The following is a 15,000-nucleotide window of genomic DNA, read 5'->3' as shown; positions in this document are numbered from 1 at the left end:
CAGAATAAATCACGCTGCACAACTACTGCAGGCAACCATGTTACACTTCACAAACACGTTGCCATAATTCCTACTAAGCAATCTCATCAGGCCTATTCACTAGCACGCCGCCATGAAACGGCATGGCAACTGGGGCATGTCAAATCACACAGACATTCCAGAAGACAAGCCAACTCTGGTTGGCAGTGCCCTGGCACCTTCTCCATGCCTACGGGGGCACAAGCAGATATGCTGACGATGACGACTCAGGCCAAGAGGCAGATATGCTGGTATTAATGCTGAGTTAAAGAGGCAGATATGCTGACGATCACGACTCAGGTCAAGAGGCAGATATGCTGGTATTATGACTGAGTTATAGTGGGATTTTGGCAATGCCCTTGAGGCGAAGTTGAAGTTGACAATAATGTGTCTGTGTCTATGCTTGGGTTTGAGAAAGGCGCTATATAAATTAAACTTATCATTATTATTATTTTTTTTATTATTATTATTTATGCAGTCTGGTGTAGTCAGTGTTCCATATTATGTGAAGTATTTAAAAGTCTGCAGAAAATCTCTGCTCTTGGTGGTACTGACTCTGGGTCCTGCAAGTCCCCTTAGTCCATCAGCTCCCTGCAGAATTACACACACACACACACACACACACACACACAAAATAATGAAACACGCATGACAAATAAAATGGAAAAATATACAAAGTTCTCAAGAGAGCACATTACACAAATTCAAAGGCACTTTGATGACTGAGTGAATGAGTGAATGAATGAATGAATGAGTGAATGAATGAATGAATGAGTGAGTGAATGAATGAATGCACAAATGAATGAATGACTCTCTAACAGGACACATGGCCCATCCTCACCGCTTTTCCTGGAGGTCCCTGTCCACCAGCTTCACCTTTCTGACCTTTGCCCCCGTGCTCACCGGGGTCTCCCGCATCCCCCTGCAGGGGCAGAGACAAACATCACTCAGCTATGTGATACATACCTGTGTGTGTGTGTGTGTGTGTGTGTGTGTGTGTGTGTGCATGAAGTGTGTGTGTGTGTGTGTGTGTTTGTGTGTTTGTGTGTGTGTGCATGAAGTGTGTGTTGTGCATAAGTGTGGCATAAATGTGAATGTGTTGATAGTCTGTGTGTATATGTCTGTGTGTGTGTGTGTGTATGTGTATGTGTGTGTGTGTGTGTGTATAGTATGTGTGTGTGTGTGTGTGTGTGTGTGTGTGTGTGTGTGTGTGGCACGTGTGCATGAAGTGTGTGTTGTGCATAAGTGTGGAATAAATGTGAATGTGTGTTGATAGTCTGTGTGTATATGTATGTGTGTGTGTGTATGTGTGTATGTGTGTGTGTGTGTGTGTGTGTGTGTGTGTGTGTGTGTGTGTGTGTGTGTGTGGCACGTGTGCATGGAGCATGTGTTCTGTGTCAGTGTGGCATAAATGTGAAATGTGTGTTGATAGTCTGTGTGTGTTGTTCTTACTTTACCTTTTCCCCTCTCTCGCCCCTTATCTTAGCATCACTTGTAGACTGAGAGAAAGAGAGAGAGAGACAGACAGAGACAGAGATAATTTGACAATGATACATACTGTATGAAGCCATATGAATGAAGAATCTATGAATAGATCTGAGTCAAGCACTGCAATGTAATGTCACAGTGCATCTGTGTTGTGCATATGTGTTAATCTTAATGATACTGTAACATAATGAGGTTTAGTTTCAGATGTTTCCTTTTGTAGGCCCATAGATATATATATTGACTAGATGTCGCCTTGACTGCTGCAGTTCATAGGAAGGAATGCGTCAATAGAGACGCCATTACAGCGGGGTTCTACTCCACTTAAATGCATTGGCGTCAATACAGGCAAAGATCTATCGAAAATTAAATCACCATAAATCGTCAAAATCTCAAGCGATTTCGTAGTGTTTTGGTTTGTTTCAACTGACAAACGTGCATTTACGTCGAGTCCAGAGAAAAACTACGCTTTTTAAAATGACGAAGATAAACTTACCCGTCTAGCCCCATTGACGCCCATTCATGCTGCGCTAGCTCACGACCGCCGCTAAACGAACTCTGAGTGAACTCAACCAGGTTTGATACAATGGCGGGCTCTGGTTGAGGCTGCTGCTTGTCTCGTTGACTCAGGTTGTAATCTCACCAGAAGTTGCTGTTAGATGGTAAGTTGTTTGAACATTTACTTCTGTGCTTTAACACGGTCTGATACTACATAGGCCAATCATTAAGTTTATAATCATGTGGCGATGCGTTTGGCGAATGCGATGTAGTTTACTCTAATTCACAAATGGAAAAGCCACTATAACGGTGATTTTCTGACGTTTCAACTGAGAAACAGAGTTTGACATCATTGTGAGAAGTCGCCAAATTTGTCGCTAGTCAATAGATAAGATTTTAATCACTCGGGATGCCCAAAAGTAGCTAAATATGTAACACTGGACAACACGGGTGAACTAGTTTAGAGCTTCAGAATCCCCGCTCCAAGATGGCGCCGGTGTTGACGTATGCTTAGAAGCTCAAGGCGACATCTAGTCAATATATATATCTATGTTGTAGGCCTGCATCAACAAGTAAACATTTCAAACATCTGAGGTGCATTCAAATTCGTAAACATAGGCGAACGTTTACAAACAACCCCAAACAGTCTGAGGAGGTAGTTCTCTGCGAACATACAGTGGAGCTGGACGTGAGTTTGACCGTTAGAATGGAATGTTATCACCAAATCATTCAACATATTCACCACGAACGTTCGCCAATGTTTACCAAAATTGAATGCATCTCTGCCATTTTTACACGCACACACACACACACAAACAGACACACACACACATACACAAACACAAGTGTTTTGTCGTTGCACTGTTTGAGTCAGGTCATGACTAACGGAGATCATGACTAAACCTACCGCAGTTCCTGGAGGACCAGGGGGGCCCTGAGCTCCCTGGGGAGAAAAAAAGAACCAGACATGAGTGACGCAATACACAACTTCCATCAATGTTACTCAACTTCCATCAATGTTACTCAACTTCCATCAATGTTACCCAACTTCCATCAATGTTACTCAACTTCCATCAATGTTACTCAACTTCCATCACCGTTAGGCAACTTCAACACGATCATCCAGTTGGGACACACAGCACTAGTTATGTGATCTCGCTGCTCAAAGAGCTGGCACACGCACCACCTGAAGCATTATCACATACTCTGGGCATGCACTGACAGTGCCAGAGACCTCCTTCTCCATAGCACATGTCAGACTAACATGACTTTGAAGTCATCATTTTAAATTAATAGACCATTAATAATCATTTACAATAAATCATCATCTAATCGCCGATTCCTGATCCAGCCGTCAAGCTTTAATGACCATCCTCACTTCAGACATTCGAGCTAGAACACTAAAACGCAATCACTGAAGAATCCAACAGCTGCATTCGGTTGTTTAAAGCCCACATACTTTGGCTCTCCATAGGGTCGGCAGTTAATTTGGACCTCTTGACAAGTTCAGTTGTGACTTTCTGAGTACATCTTTGAGTACGGTATTTATGCTATGAGATGAAACAGGCAGGTCAGCTAAGTTGATCTGTTGAATCTGTTGACTGTTTGCTGAGTTAATGGCGTGCCTCATAGACAGAGAAAAGCTGTTGACTGTTTGCAGAGTTAATGGCGTGCCTCGTAGACAGAGAAAAGCTGTTGCGTTTGGCCCAGTGAGTCAGAGTACCAATGAAGGACGGAACGCACTACATAAAGAGATATGGAAGATATTGAACAGTGATTTCATGGTCCCTTTAAAGAGCATTTTTAGTATTTTGTATTTTAGTATTTTATTTTGATACATGGTGTGGCTACTATATTTTGATGGAGATGGAGAGAGAGAGAGAGGAGAAAGTGAGAGAGAGATGGAGGTTGGGGAAGAGTGGCAGAAGAGTCTGGCAGAAATGTTACCTGCTCTCCCTTAAACCCTCGGGGTCCTGCAGCCCCAGGACTACCCTGGAAAAACACACACACACACACACACACACACACACACACACACACACACACACACACACACAAGCAGCCTGATGAATCACACTCATGGAAAGATATAAACACAAACATTGAGAATTACAGAAATTCACACAGAGGGATATGTGAAAAGTGAGCTTGTGTGTAAATGTGAGTGTGTGTGTGTGTGTGTGTGTGTGTGTGTGTGTGTGTGTGTGTGTGTGTGTGTGTGTATGCATGTGTGTATGTGTGTGTGTGTGTATCTTACATTACGCCCATGCTCTCCTGGATCGCCAAAGTCTCCTTTCTCCCCCACTTGTCCTGCCGGACCCGGTAAACCCTGGCAGACAAAAGCGCTGAAACTTCAGACCCGAGCTGGTGACATGGACATGTGTGTGTTTGACACAAGACGAGATGGACATGTGTGTGTGTTTGGCACAAGACGAGATTGTCGTGTGTGTGTGTGTGTGTGTTTGACACAAGACAAGATGAACATGCGTGTGTGTGTGTGTTTGACACAAGACAAGATGAACATGCGTGTGTGTGTGTGTTTGACACAAGACAAGATGAACATGCGTGTGTGTGTGTGTTTGACACAAGACAAGATGAACATGCGTGTGTGTGTGTGTTTGACACAAGATGAGATGGACATGTGTGTGTGTTTGGCACAAGACGAGATTGTCGTGTGTGTGTGTGTGTGTGTTTGACACAAGACAAGATGAACATGCGTGTGTGTGTGTGTTTGACACAAGACAAGATGAACATGCGTGTGTGTGTGTGTGTTTGGCACAAGATGAGATGAACATGTGTGTGTGTGTTTGACACAAGACGAGAGACATGTGTGTGTGTGTTTGGGTCGGACTGAGCCGATCTCCCACTCACCCGCACGCCACGATCCCCCGTCTTCCCTGGCAGCCCTGGCTCGCCCTGGACACCACGGAGCAAACGAGAAAAAGTGACCGCGAGAAAAACGTGTGTGTGTGTGGCGAAATGGACACTCGAGCACAAAGACTTTCAATGCTGATAAATTCTTATCTTTGAGTACATGATAATAAACTTGAACTTGAACTTAAACAGAAAACATATGTCAGAGAGCCACAGATAAATGCTCAGACAGCAGGCAAAAGCAAAGACTCACCGCAGTTCCTTCATCTCCCTTGTCTCCTTTCTCCCCCTATAAAAGTGGTAAAATGCTTGAACTCAAAATAACACAATGAGGAATAAAGTAATAGAGGCTCTGAATAAAAATGGAATTCAGGAGGACAATTACTATAAACAGTATATTATTATAAACAGTTTATAACGTTACAACTATCAAACCATTGATTGATATGAGAGATAAGATAAGTATGAATATGCACATTTTGCACACTCCCCAACACATACGTACATATACACATACATACTTACAGTGCAGCATACACACTTTTATAAATGACTTTAAGGAGCTTATCTTCTCCTTTTTGTGATTGGAAATGTTATTGGTTTTAAACATTAGTGCAGGTCACCAGTCATGTATAAAGAGCATGGAGAAATTCCTCACACAAATAAACAAACATACAGTAGGGCAACTCAAGCATCAGTGCATGCATACACAATATATGCCCACATAGACACCAGACAAGACCACTGTAACAACAAACAGTAAAAAAACAATAAAACAAACAAACAAACAAAAAGGAGAGAAGAAAAAGAAGAAGAACAACAGAGCTCATCCTCTCCTACCTCTTTCCCCCGCGCACCTGCTGGCCCTGGAGACCCATTCCTGCCAGCCTCGCCAACCTCCCCTGGTTCACCACGCTCACCCTGGACAATCACACATTACATTACATTACATTACAGCCTCCCCAACCTCCCCTGGTTCACCACGGTCACCCTGGACAATCACACATTACACTACATTACATTACAGCCTCCCCAACCTCCCCTGGTTCACCACGCTCACCCTGGACAATCACACATTACACTACATTACATTACAGCCTCCCCAACCTCCCCTGGTTCACCACGGTCACCCTGGACAATCACACATTACACTACATTACATTACAGCCTCCCCAACCTCCCCTGGTTCACCACGCTCACCCTGGACAATCACACATTACACTACATTACATTACAGCCTCCCCAACCTCCCCTGGTTCACCACGCTCACCCTGGACAATCACACATTACACTACATTACATTACAGCCTCCCCAACCTCCCCTGGTTCACCACGCTCACCCTGGACAATCACACATTACACTACATTACATTACAGCCTCCCCAACCTCCCCTGGTTCACCACGCTCACCCTGGACAATCACACATTACACTACATTACATTACAGCCTCGCCAACCTCCCCTGGTTCACCACGGTCACCCTGGACAATCACACATTACATTACATTACATTACATTACATTACAGCCTCCCCAACCTCCCCTGGTTCACCACGCTCACCCTGGACAATCACACATTACATTACATTACATTACATTACAGCCTCCCCAACCTCCCCTGGTTCACCACGCTCACCCTGGACAATCACACATTACACTACATTACATTACATTACATTACATTACATTACAGCCTCCCCAACCTCCCCTGGTTCACCACGGTCACCCTGGACAATCACACATCACATTACATTACATTACATTACAGCCTCCCCAACCTCCCCTGGTTCACCACGCTCACCCTGGACAATCACACATTACATTACATTACAGTCTCCCCAACCTCCCCTGGTTCACCACGGTCACCCTTTTTTACAATGACACAACATCCTTATCACTGATCCAGTTTGTCACAAATCCAGTGTAATTCACCCAGTATCTTATGGAATGTTAAGCATGTTATTATTGTTTTATACATGTCACCACACACAGATTCTGATAGAGAAGCGTACTGAGGTCAGGATACACACACACGCACGTTCTGATAGAGAAACATACTGGGTCAGGATACACACACACGTACTGATAGAGATACGTACTGAGGTCAGGATACACACACACACGTACTGATAGAGATACGTATTGGGGTCAGGATACACACACACACGTACTGATAGAGATACGTACTGAGGTCAGGAATGGATCCAGGGACTTGGCTTACCTTTGCTCCAGGTCTTCCCCCCAGACCAGGTGGCCCCTATTAAAGCAAAGAATATGAGAATAAACGTACCGTACCGTAACGTAACGTAACGTAATGTAACGTAACCATCCATTCTTGTACACTCCATATGTGCTCAACAGCTTTTAGCCTCACAAACTGGAACACTATGGCTGCTACAGCACCGACATGGATGAACTAATGTAAACATCATGCCATCTCTGCCTATCATCATTGAAAATAAACCCCTCAGAGAGTTATATGACCTCTGTGCATTACAGTGGACTGGTCTCTTTACATATTTACATACAGTATGTCCCCCAGGTCATAAGTGTCTTTTGGCATGACATGCAAGTGCAAACAATTGTGTCTGATAGGATGTTGCACATCAGAATTCTACATTCTATTGCCACCACGGTGATCTGTGTTTACTTTCGTTTTGCGATGAGAGGTAACGTTGTTGCATGTACAAGTTGTTATAGAAACTAGGGGATTTGACAATGTGTCGCAGGCGCAGAACTATGAAAGCCTACAGTGCCATGACATCTGTTAACAATACTTTTTTGCTAAAAGACACACTTCGCCTGGACGTCGCCTAGACACACTTCCTGGCTCTGGGCTACTGAGCTACCAAACCATGACCCCTCTCATCCAAACTACCAGCTTGTAGACCTCCCAGCTTCTTACCTCTGGACAACGCTACAGACGCTTCAGACTCCTGAACACAAAACTCATCTGGATTATTTAAAATAATTATATTATTTATTTTTTCTTCCCTTTTCTCCCTCTTTGGCTTGACCTAGCCTACATTCTGTAAACAATTACCACCAACATTGTTGTGTGGCAATAAAGTATATCTATTTATCTATCTGATTATGATTATAAATGTGCCATGAGTCGATCTCTGCATCACAGCATATGACGTGCCACTCACTCGATCCCCTTGATCTCCTTTGGTTCCAACAAGTCCCGGTACTCCGACCCCTGGGAGCCCCTTCGGACAAACACAGGAAGTGACAGACAGACAAGGAAATAAAGGCATTGTGAATCAATTAAAACATAAACTACTTGAGCAGAGGATACAAACGATGAACTTATTTCATATGAAGCGTCTAGAAGGATCTGTGAATTAATTAAAACATAAAGCTATTAGAGCAGAGAATGCTGCTGAGTGTGAGTGAACCAATGATTTTAAAAGGCACGGACAGTGTACTGATTTCAAATGAAACTTCTAGAAGGATCTAATGTACAGTAGGATATCTAACAGTGACAACGGCCAGCCAATCAGCTTCCAGTTGGTGCTGACTGATATACACATGCTCTGGCTCATATAAAAGCACAAAAGCATAGTGCACAAAAGCATAGTGCACAAAAGTAAACAGAAGGGCCTGAGATCATGCGTGACATTAGAGACGGGTACTGGTGAGCTGATGGGGCGTGGCCAAACATGTGTGACATCATTAGGGACGGGTACTGGTGAGCTGAGGAGGGCGTGGCCAAACATGTGTGACATCATTACGGACGGGTACTGGTGAGCTGAGGGGGCGTGGCCAAACACACTCACTCTGTCTCCTTTCAGGGCTCGCTCGCCCTTCTCTCCTCTTGCTCCCTCAGGGCCAGGGAGGCCCGTCTCTCCCTGTGAACATGAACACACACACACACACACACACACACAGATACACATGCACACACACACACACATACACACACACACACATACACAGATAAACACACACACACACACACACATACACACACACAAATACACATGCACACACACACACACATACACACACACACACACATCCACATTTTTTTCACTATAATAATAACTATTTAAAAGATCATATACATTTGAAAAACTGCTCTTCATTTAAAAGCTGTAGAAGCACGCTGTTTGACCAATTCTTGGCTGACAAGCAGCTTTTTAAAGGGACACATTCAACACCAGTGGATACCCCACATACCCGCTCTCCTTTCCTCCCCGGGAGAGTGGCGCCCTGTGGAGAGAACCCAGAGCAAACTAAGCACACTGTGCCAGAACTACAAAGTACAGGACATCTCAACCAAACATGTCTCAAACCACAGCTCATCTATTCACACATAACACTAACAGAGCTTGTGACAATTCAAAAACCAGAAAACACACATCAAAGCAAAAATTAGAGACAAAACAGATGGTCCACGAGACTATTTCTGACACAAGTTCAATAGCTGTGCAATTCCAATAGTTTGGTGCTATAAAATCTGGTTTAAGATGGCTTGTGTGGGCTAACTTACACCACCACCTGCAGGCTCTCCTGGTTCACCTTTGCTGCCCTAGAAGGAAGGAGAAAATGGCAAACAATTTAGCCCGTCTTTTTTTTTTTTTTTTCAGTTTGATTATATGGATTTCAAATGTCAGTTTTTGCAGATGTGCTTTCTGTACCTTCTCTCCTGGAGATGCACTGGGCCCTGGCAAACCCTGCAAGACACACACAATATCCCACACTCATAATGTCACACGTAAATAGGAGAAAAAAAACACACATACACACACACATACACAAAATATCACACACACATAATATCACACAGGGAAACACACACACGCAAACAGGGAAACACACACACACACACACACAGACATTAAATTACACACATAGCATAGCACACTTACTCTGAGTCCTGGCAGCCCTGAAGTACCAGGTTTACCAGACTCCCCCTAAAAACAGAAGAGGGTAGGAAAGTGTCAGAGTCTTTCTTCTCTAAAGATCCAAAGAGGCTCCGGACAGAGGATATAAGACTGGAGACATTGTGTGGGCTGAGCAGAAGGCACTAACCTTCTCTGCTGGGGGCCCAACTGGTCCTCTCTCTCCCTGTGACACACACATACAAACAGAGAGACATATTTACTCAGGCAGTGAGCACCAAAACAACTTCACACAGCAAGCGCTAATCACTCAAGTATTCCAGCCAATCAGAGGGATAAGCCAGTAGTCACATGATGCAGTTCTAGCTTACTTCATTGATGAGACGGCATCCAATAAGAACAGAGTGGTGCAGTATCTCAGTAACACAACACACACAAGGCCATCATTTCACTCTAATGTGTCAAAAGCATATACATACATAGGCTAAATATATCAATACATGCCCTTAAGGACAAAAATGTTGACATGTTCGACCTGACATGTTTGACCTCAGACCTCACAGTCATCATTGATATACTGCATCCTGAATGTTAAACTGCAGAGGCTACCATTTTGAGGAGACTACTGCAGAGGATACCATGTTGAGGAGACTACTGCAGAGGATACCATGTTGAGGAGACTACTGCAGAGGATACCATGTTGAGGGGGCTACTGCAGAGGATACCATGTTGAGGAGACTACTTCAGAGGATACCATGTTGAGACTACTGCAGAGGATACCATGTTGAGGGGGCTACTGCAGAGGATACCATGTTGAGGTAAAAAGTCTTTCAATGTGCATCACTGTAAGGAGCAAAATGTGATGCAGTTTGACCAATAGGCGCTGGAGACAGCAATCGCTGATGATCCACGGTGGGCATTGATTGGTTAAGTGGTGTGTCAATCACAAACTCATACTCACCCTGTCCCCTTGGATGCCTGGCTGTCCTGCTTGGCCCCGGTCACCCTGATAGAGTAACACATGCAGGTTTAACAGGCAGACATTATCAGGGCATCTGCATGTTTATAGTACAAATCTAATGACTTTTTTAGGATCTCTTAAGTCGAGGTTCTCAATCTTTAAGGGGCTAAGGCACACCAAAGGTGAAAACAAAATGCCAAGGCACACCAACTTGCTGATATAAGTTTAATCTATAACAGGGGTCTGAATTATTATATGATTATTTGCCCATATTTCTTCATAAGCGAGACCACAACAAAGCAGAAAAGAAAAGCAAACATGACACTATTCACAGATAGGGACAAGTCATTTCATTCTTTTATTTAAGGGAAACGGGTGCCTATGTAAAGACCTTTTAAGGATCCACAGGGATCCTGCATTTTGGATCAAGACTTTAAGGTGCAATTGTCAAACCTCACAAAAGGTAATATTTGAACTCACATGCCAATGCACCCTCCCTGAAGCATTATTAGGACATGAGTTGAGCGGAAAATGTATTGGATTTTCATGACGAATGAAGGACATTATTGATATTATTGATCATCTGTCTACACAAAATCCTGTGATCCTGAGACTCTTACCTTATTTCCTCGTTCTCCAGCGGGCCCTCTTGGACCCTGAGGACATTAGGACAGAATTAGACCTGATTCCAGAGGAAACACACACAAGTCCTGCAAAACAGTGCTTTAGTGCCTAAAACATCACCAAATGATCTAATAGATAGTAGGTTGTCACTATAGCCACAATTATTGGTGTCCATAATCAAAATTAGGCAAGATCTTCCTATTTTACAGTAATCATCACGGTGCAGCTGAGGAGCTAAAATCAGCTACATGTCACATATCAGAAACAAGTGATAAATATACTCCCACTGAACAGAGCACTCTTTTTACACTTGAAATACAAACCGTGCTATGTCACTGTACTGGCAAAATGATGAATAGATGCCATTTACACAAGTAATTACCCCTTCATCAAATCTATACTGTAGCTGGCATGCCAAAACGCACCCCTGATTTAAGCCAGGCTAAGTACACAAACCAAAGCAAGCACTGCAGCTACTGGTATATGCATGAATAGACATCTATAGAGTAACATATACAGTACAGACAGTCACATTTTGTTCATCCCCTCTAGGGAGAATACAGTGCCAAATTAGACAGCATGCCAACAGCAACAGATCTCAGATGGTACCAGAGAGGAGGTCCTTGTTTGAATTTGCTCTGGCAGATCCGTCTAGTCTAGTCTCTCTCCCATTCATGCCCATTTGCAAAATCACTGAAATCTCAGGAACCAAACACCATCGATTTGAAATTGAGTAAAAAACTGAATGCTGAGTTTACTGTACCCAAACCATTCAACTTTTCAGTGATGTAACAACTTCTAATTTTAATTTCACAAGTGGTAATACTCCATGGAAATCGAAAGTGAAATGAGAGGGTCCAGACATTGAATGGACTCCAATCAATTAGCAAACTCACATCACAACAAATGTGTTTTGCAAATATGTTTTGAAAGTCATTTTTGATGCGTGTGGGATGCTTGTCATGTGGGATTCCTTAAGATGCTTGGGAATGAGAGGTGTGTCATAAAGGATTCCTTAAGATGCTTGGGAATGAGATGTGTGTCTGATGGAATTCCTTAAGATGCTTGGGAATGAGAGGTGTGTCATAAAGGATTCCTTAAGATGCTTGGGAATGAGATGTGTGTCTGATGGAATTCCTTAAGATGCTTGGGAATGAGAGGTGTGTCATAAAGGATTCCTTAAGATGCTTGGGAATGAGATGTGTGTCATGTGGGATTCCTTAAGATGCTTGGGAATGAGATGTGTGTCATGTGGGATTCCTTAAGAGGCTTGAGAATGAGATGTGTGTCTGATGGGTCATCCACGGATGTTCTGGGTGGCTACTCACTCGATCCCCGGGCTCTCCTTGAACTCCAGCGGGGCCAGGCGGACCTTCCGTGCCCTCACCCTAGAACGTACACATTTCGTTGTCACACAAGCACTGTCCAACTGAACCCACACCACCAAACCAAATACTTTTAATAGTTCAAACAGTCACTCTCACAATCACTCAATCACACACTTGAAACCAATTAAACTGTTGTCATTTCTGAGCACATACTAGATTATCTACCTTAATCTTCTTTAAAAGGCCTCTTTCTTGCATTTTTACCAACACACACATGCAAGCGCACACACACACACACACACACACACACACACACACAGACACACACACACACACACACACACACACACACACACACACACACACACACACACACACACACACACACACACACACACACACACACACACACACTAACCTTGTCGCCTTTGGACCCCTTTAATCCAGGAAGTCCTGCTGGACCTGCTGGACCTGGAAGCCCTGCTGTCCCCTTAAACACAAAAGCACACACACACACACACACACTTACTATACACACCGATACAAACCAGAATGCCAAACACCAATATTACATCATCAGAACAATATACTGTAAATGGGTGCTACTGTTGCTGATGAATTGATGAAACCCCTAAGTGTGGTAAAAAGACAAATGGAATGTCCAGCATACGGTAGTAGAGCAGCGCAACTGTCCACCATAGTACAACAACTTACTTAAGCCTCAAATACTTGGACAGAAAGATGTAGGCTAACAGAGAGGGCTTTTAATTTGATGTTTTGTTCTTTTGTTTGTGCCTAAACTCCCTGTCCTTCCTAAAGAGTCTGAGGAGTAGTTGTGATGTAAGCAGGGTGTGTAAGCAGGGTGTTAACTTACTGGTGTTCCGGGGTCCCCTTTGGCCGCTACACCACTGCCTACTCCTGGGAGGCCCTATAAGGCAAAGAGTGAGTGTGTGTGTGGGGGGGGGGGGCAAACACAAAAGAGAGACAAAGTGGAAGATAGAAGAATAGAAAGATTTAGAGGAGGGCATTGATGTAGCTTACAGTACATTTATCTGATGCCATTTTTTTATAGCACACAAAAAGCCAAATATGTTTAGTATTGACATGTGCAGTGCATTAGCTAAGAAAAGTGAATGGTTCACCCTGTCTCCTCGATCCCCCTTGTCTCCCTAAAGAAAAGACAGTACAGAGGTTAGTGAATCACACACATAGGCTGCTCTAGAATGGCAATGGGACATGTGGCTAAATAAGCAGTGTATTAAAGCGGATGATTATAATGATGATGATGATGATGATGATGATGATGACCACTGACCTTAATGGAGATACCAGGGGTACCTGGTATCCCAGGGCGACCATCCTGTCCAGGTGTTCCAGCGAGTCCCTTTAACCCATCACCACCTGGCCGACCCTGAAGGACAGAGAGAGAGATACAGAGAGAGGAGAGAGAGAGAGAGAGAGAGAGAGAGAGAGAGAGGGAGAGAGAGCGAGAGCGAGAGCGAGAGAGAGAGAGATACAAAGAGGGAGAGGGAGAGGTAGAGGGAGTGTGAGGGGGAGAGAGAGAAAGAGACAGAGGTTAATATAATGAGGCTGAACGAAACAATGAAGGGAACTGATTGAAGAGTTTTTTGGTACTCCTTGGTATTTGTGGGTGTCTGCATTAGGGCTTGTGGTTTGTTTGGTTGTGTTGTTGATCAGGGGCACTAACTAAGTTAGCAACTTTGCTGGTTGCAATGCAATCTCCCACTGCCAATCAACTAACAGGTTAGCAACTATTTGGGAACATTTTGGGAAATGCTCCCCAGATCATGAATGGCTTGAGCAACCAGCATTTGGTGCTGCCACCAGCCAGCTGTGCATTGCCGTTGTTTCCTGTGTGTCATGTTGTGTCATGTCAAACAGGCTTGGCTGTTGATTGGGCACTTCGGAAATCCCCTACCTACAACACAAGGAATTTACTGTAACTCCTACTGTGTCCTAGAGTGGAAAATAATTACTCAAACTTTACAAGTTGTATGAGATATACTGTAAGGCATGAAATACAGGGCAGGGTATACCAACCAAAGGATAGAAAGCTTACCCCTCAGTTTTACACAGAATTAAGGGACATTTTTAAAACCTGGCACTGATATTGCATCTCAGATGAAAAATCACTTATCGCTACTCCAAATTGTTATGGTAAAACAGGTTGCCATGGCACCGCCATGTTCAGACGCCTTTTTGGTTGCTTTGCTTAGACTGTGCATTTATATGATTTTATTTGGTTGATGTACAGTTGTCACTTACAGTATCTTGAATTCAGGGTTGAATGCGTTTGGCAGCACATCCCTATTTATGTGTGTGTGTGTGTGTGTGTGTGCGTG

At 43.6% G+C, this 15,000-nt stretch overlaps 2 protein-coding genes across 2 annotated transcripts in view; both read right to left on the bottom strand.

The window, feature by feature from the left end:
* Nucleotides 1–4,325, bottom strand: part of LOC134092108 (collagen alpha-1(VII) chain-like) — a 35,269-nt gene extending 30,944 nt beyond the window's left edge. The window contains exons 1-6 of the mRNA XM_062544907.1: nt 4,259–4,325; nt 3,949–3,993; nt 2,909–2,944; nt 1,476–1,517; nt 860–940; nt 574–609 (exon numbers count right to left, since the gene is read on the bottom strand). The gene's annotated coding sequence lies outside the window, so the exon portion shown is untranslated. The remainder of the gene's footprint in view (nt 1–573; nt 610–859; nt 941–1,475; nt 1,518–2,908; nt 2,945–3,948; nt 3,994–4,258) is intronic.
* Nucleotides 4,326–4,868: 543 nt separating this feature from the next.
* LOC134092107 (collagen alpha-2(IX) chain-like) overlaps nt 4,869–15,000 on the bottom strand; it is an 11,515-nt gene continuing 1,383 nt past the window's right edge. The window contains exons 5-25 of the mRNA XM_062544906.1: nt 13,953–14,048; nt 13,780–13,806; nt 13,512–13,565; nt 13,056–13,127; nt 12,638–12,697; nt 11,306–11,341; nt 10,686–10,730; nt 9,915–9,950; nt 9,752–9,796; nt 9,521–9,556; nt 9,373–9,411; nt 9,060–9,092; nt 8,657–8,728; nt 8,027–8,086; nt 6,561–6,601; nt 6,413–6,436; nt 6,263–6,286; nt 6,123–6,146; nt 5,983–6,006; nt 5,716–5,796; nt 4,869–4,917 (exon numbers count right to left, since the gene is read on the bottom strand). Coding sequence (XP_062400890.1) covers nt 4,869–4,917; nt 5,716–5,796; nt 5,983–6,006; nt 6,123–6,146; nt 6,263–6,286; nt 6,413–6,436; nt 6,561–6,601; nt 8,027–8,086; nt 8,657–8,728; nt 9,060–9,092; nt 9,373–9,411; nt 9,521–9,556; nt 9,752–9,796; nt 9,915–9,950; nt 10,686–10,730; nt 11,306–11,341; nt 12,638–12,697; nt 13,056–13,127; nt 13,512–13,565; nt 13,780–13,806; nt 13,953–14,048 — 978 coding nt within the window. The remainder of the gene's footprint in view (nt 4,918–5,715; nt 5,797–5,982; nt 6,007–6,122; nt 6,147–6,262; nt 6,287–6,412; nt 6,437–6,560; nt 6,602–8,026; nt 8,087–8,656; nt 8,729–9,059; nt 9,093–9,372; nt 9,412–9,520; nt 9,557–9,751; nt 9,797–9,914; nt 9,951–10,685; nt 10,731–11,305; nt 11,342–12,637; nt 12,698–13,055; nt 13,128–13,511; nt 13,566–13,779; nt 13,807–13,952; nt 14,049–15,000) is intronic.

This window comes from Sardina pilchardus, chromosome 9 (assembly GCF_963854185.1).
Source record: "Sardina pilchardus chromosome 9, fSarPil1.1, whole genome shotgun sequence".
Lineage (NCBI taxonomy): Eukaryota > Metazoa > Chordata > Actinopteri > Clupeiformes > Clupeidae > Sardina > Sardina pilchardus.
The sequence above is the reverse complement of the archived record's forward strand: the minus strand, read 5'-3'. Positions and strand labels throughout refer to the sequence as shown.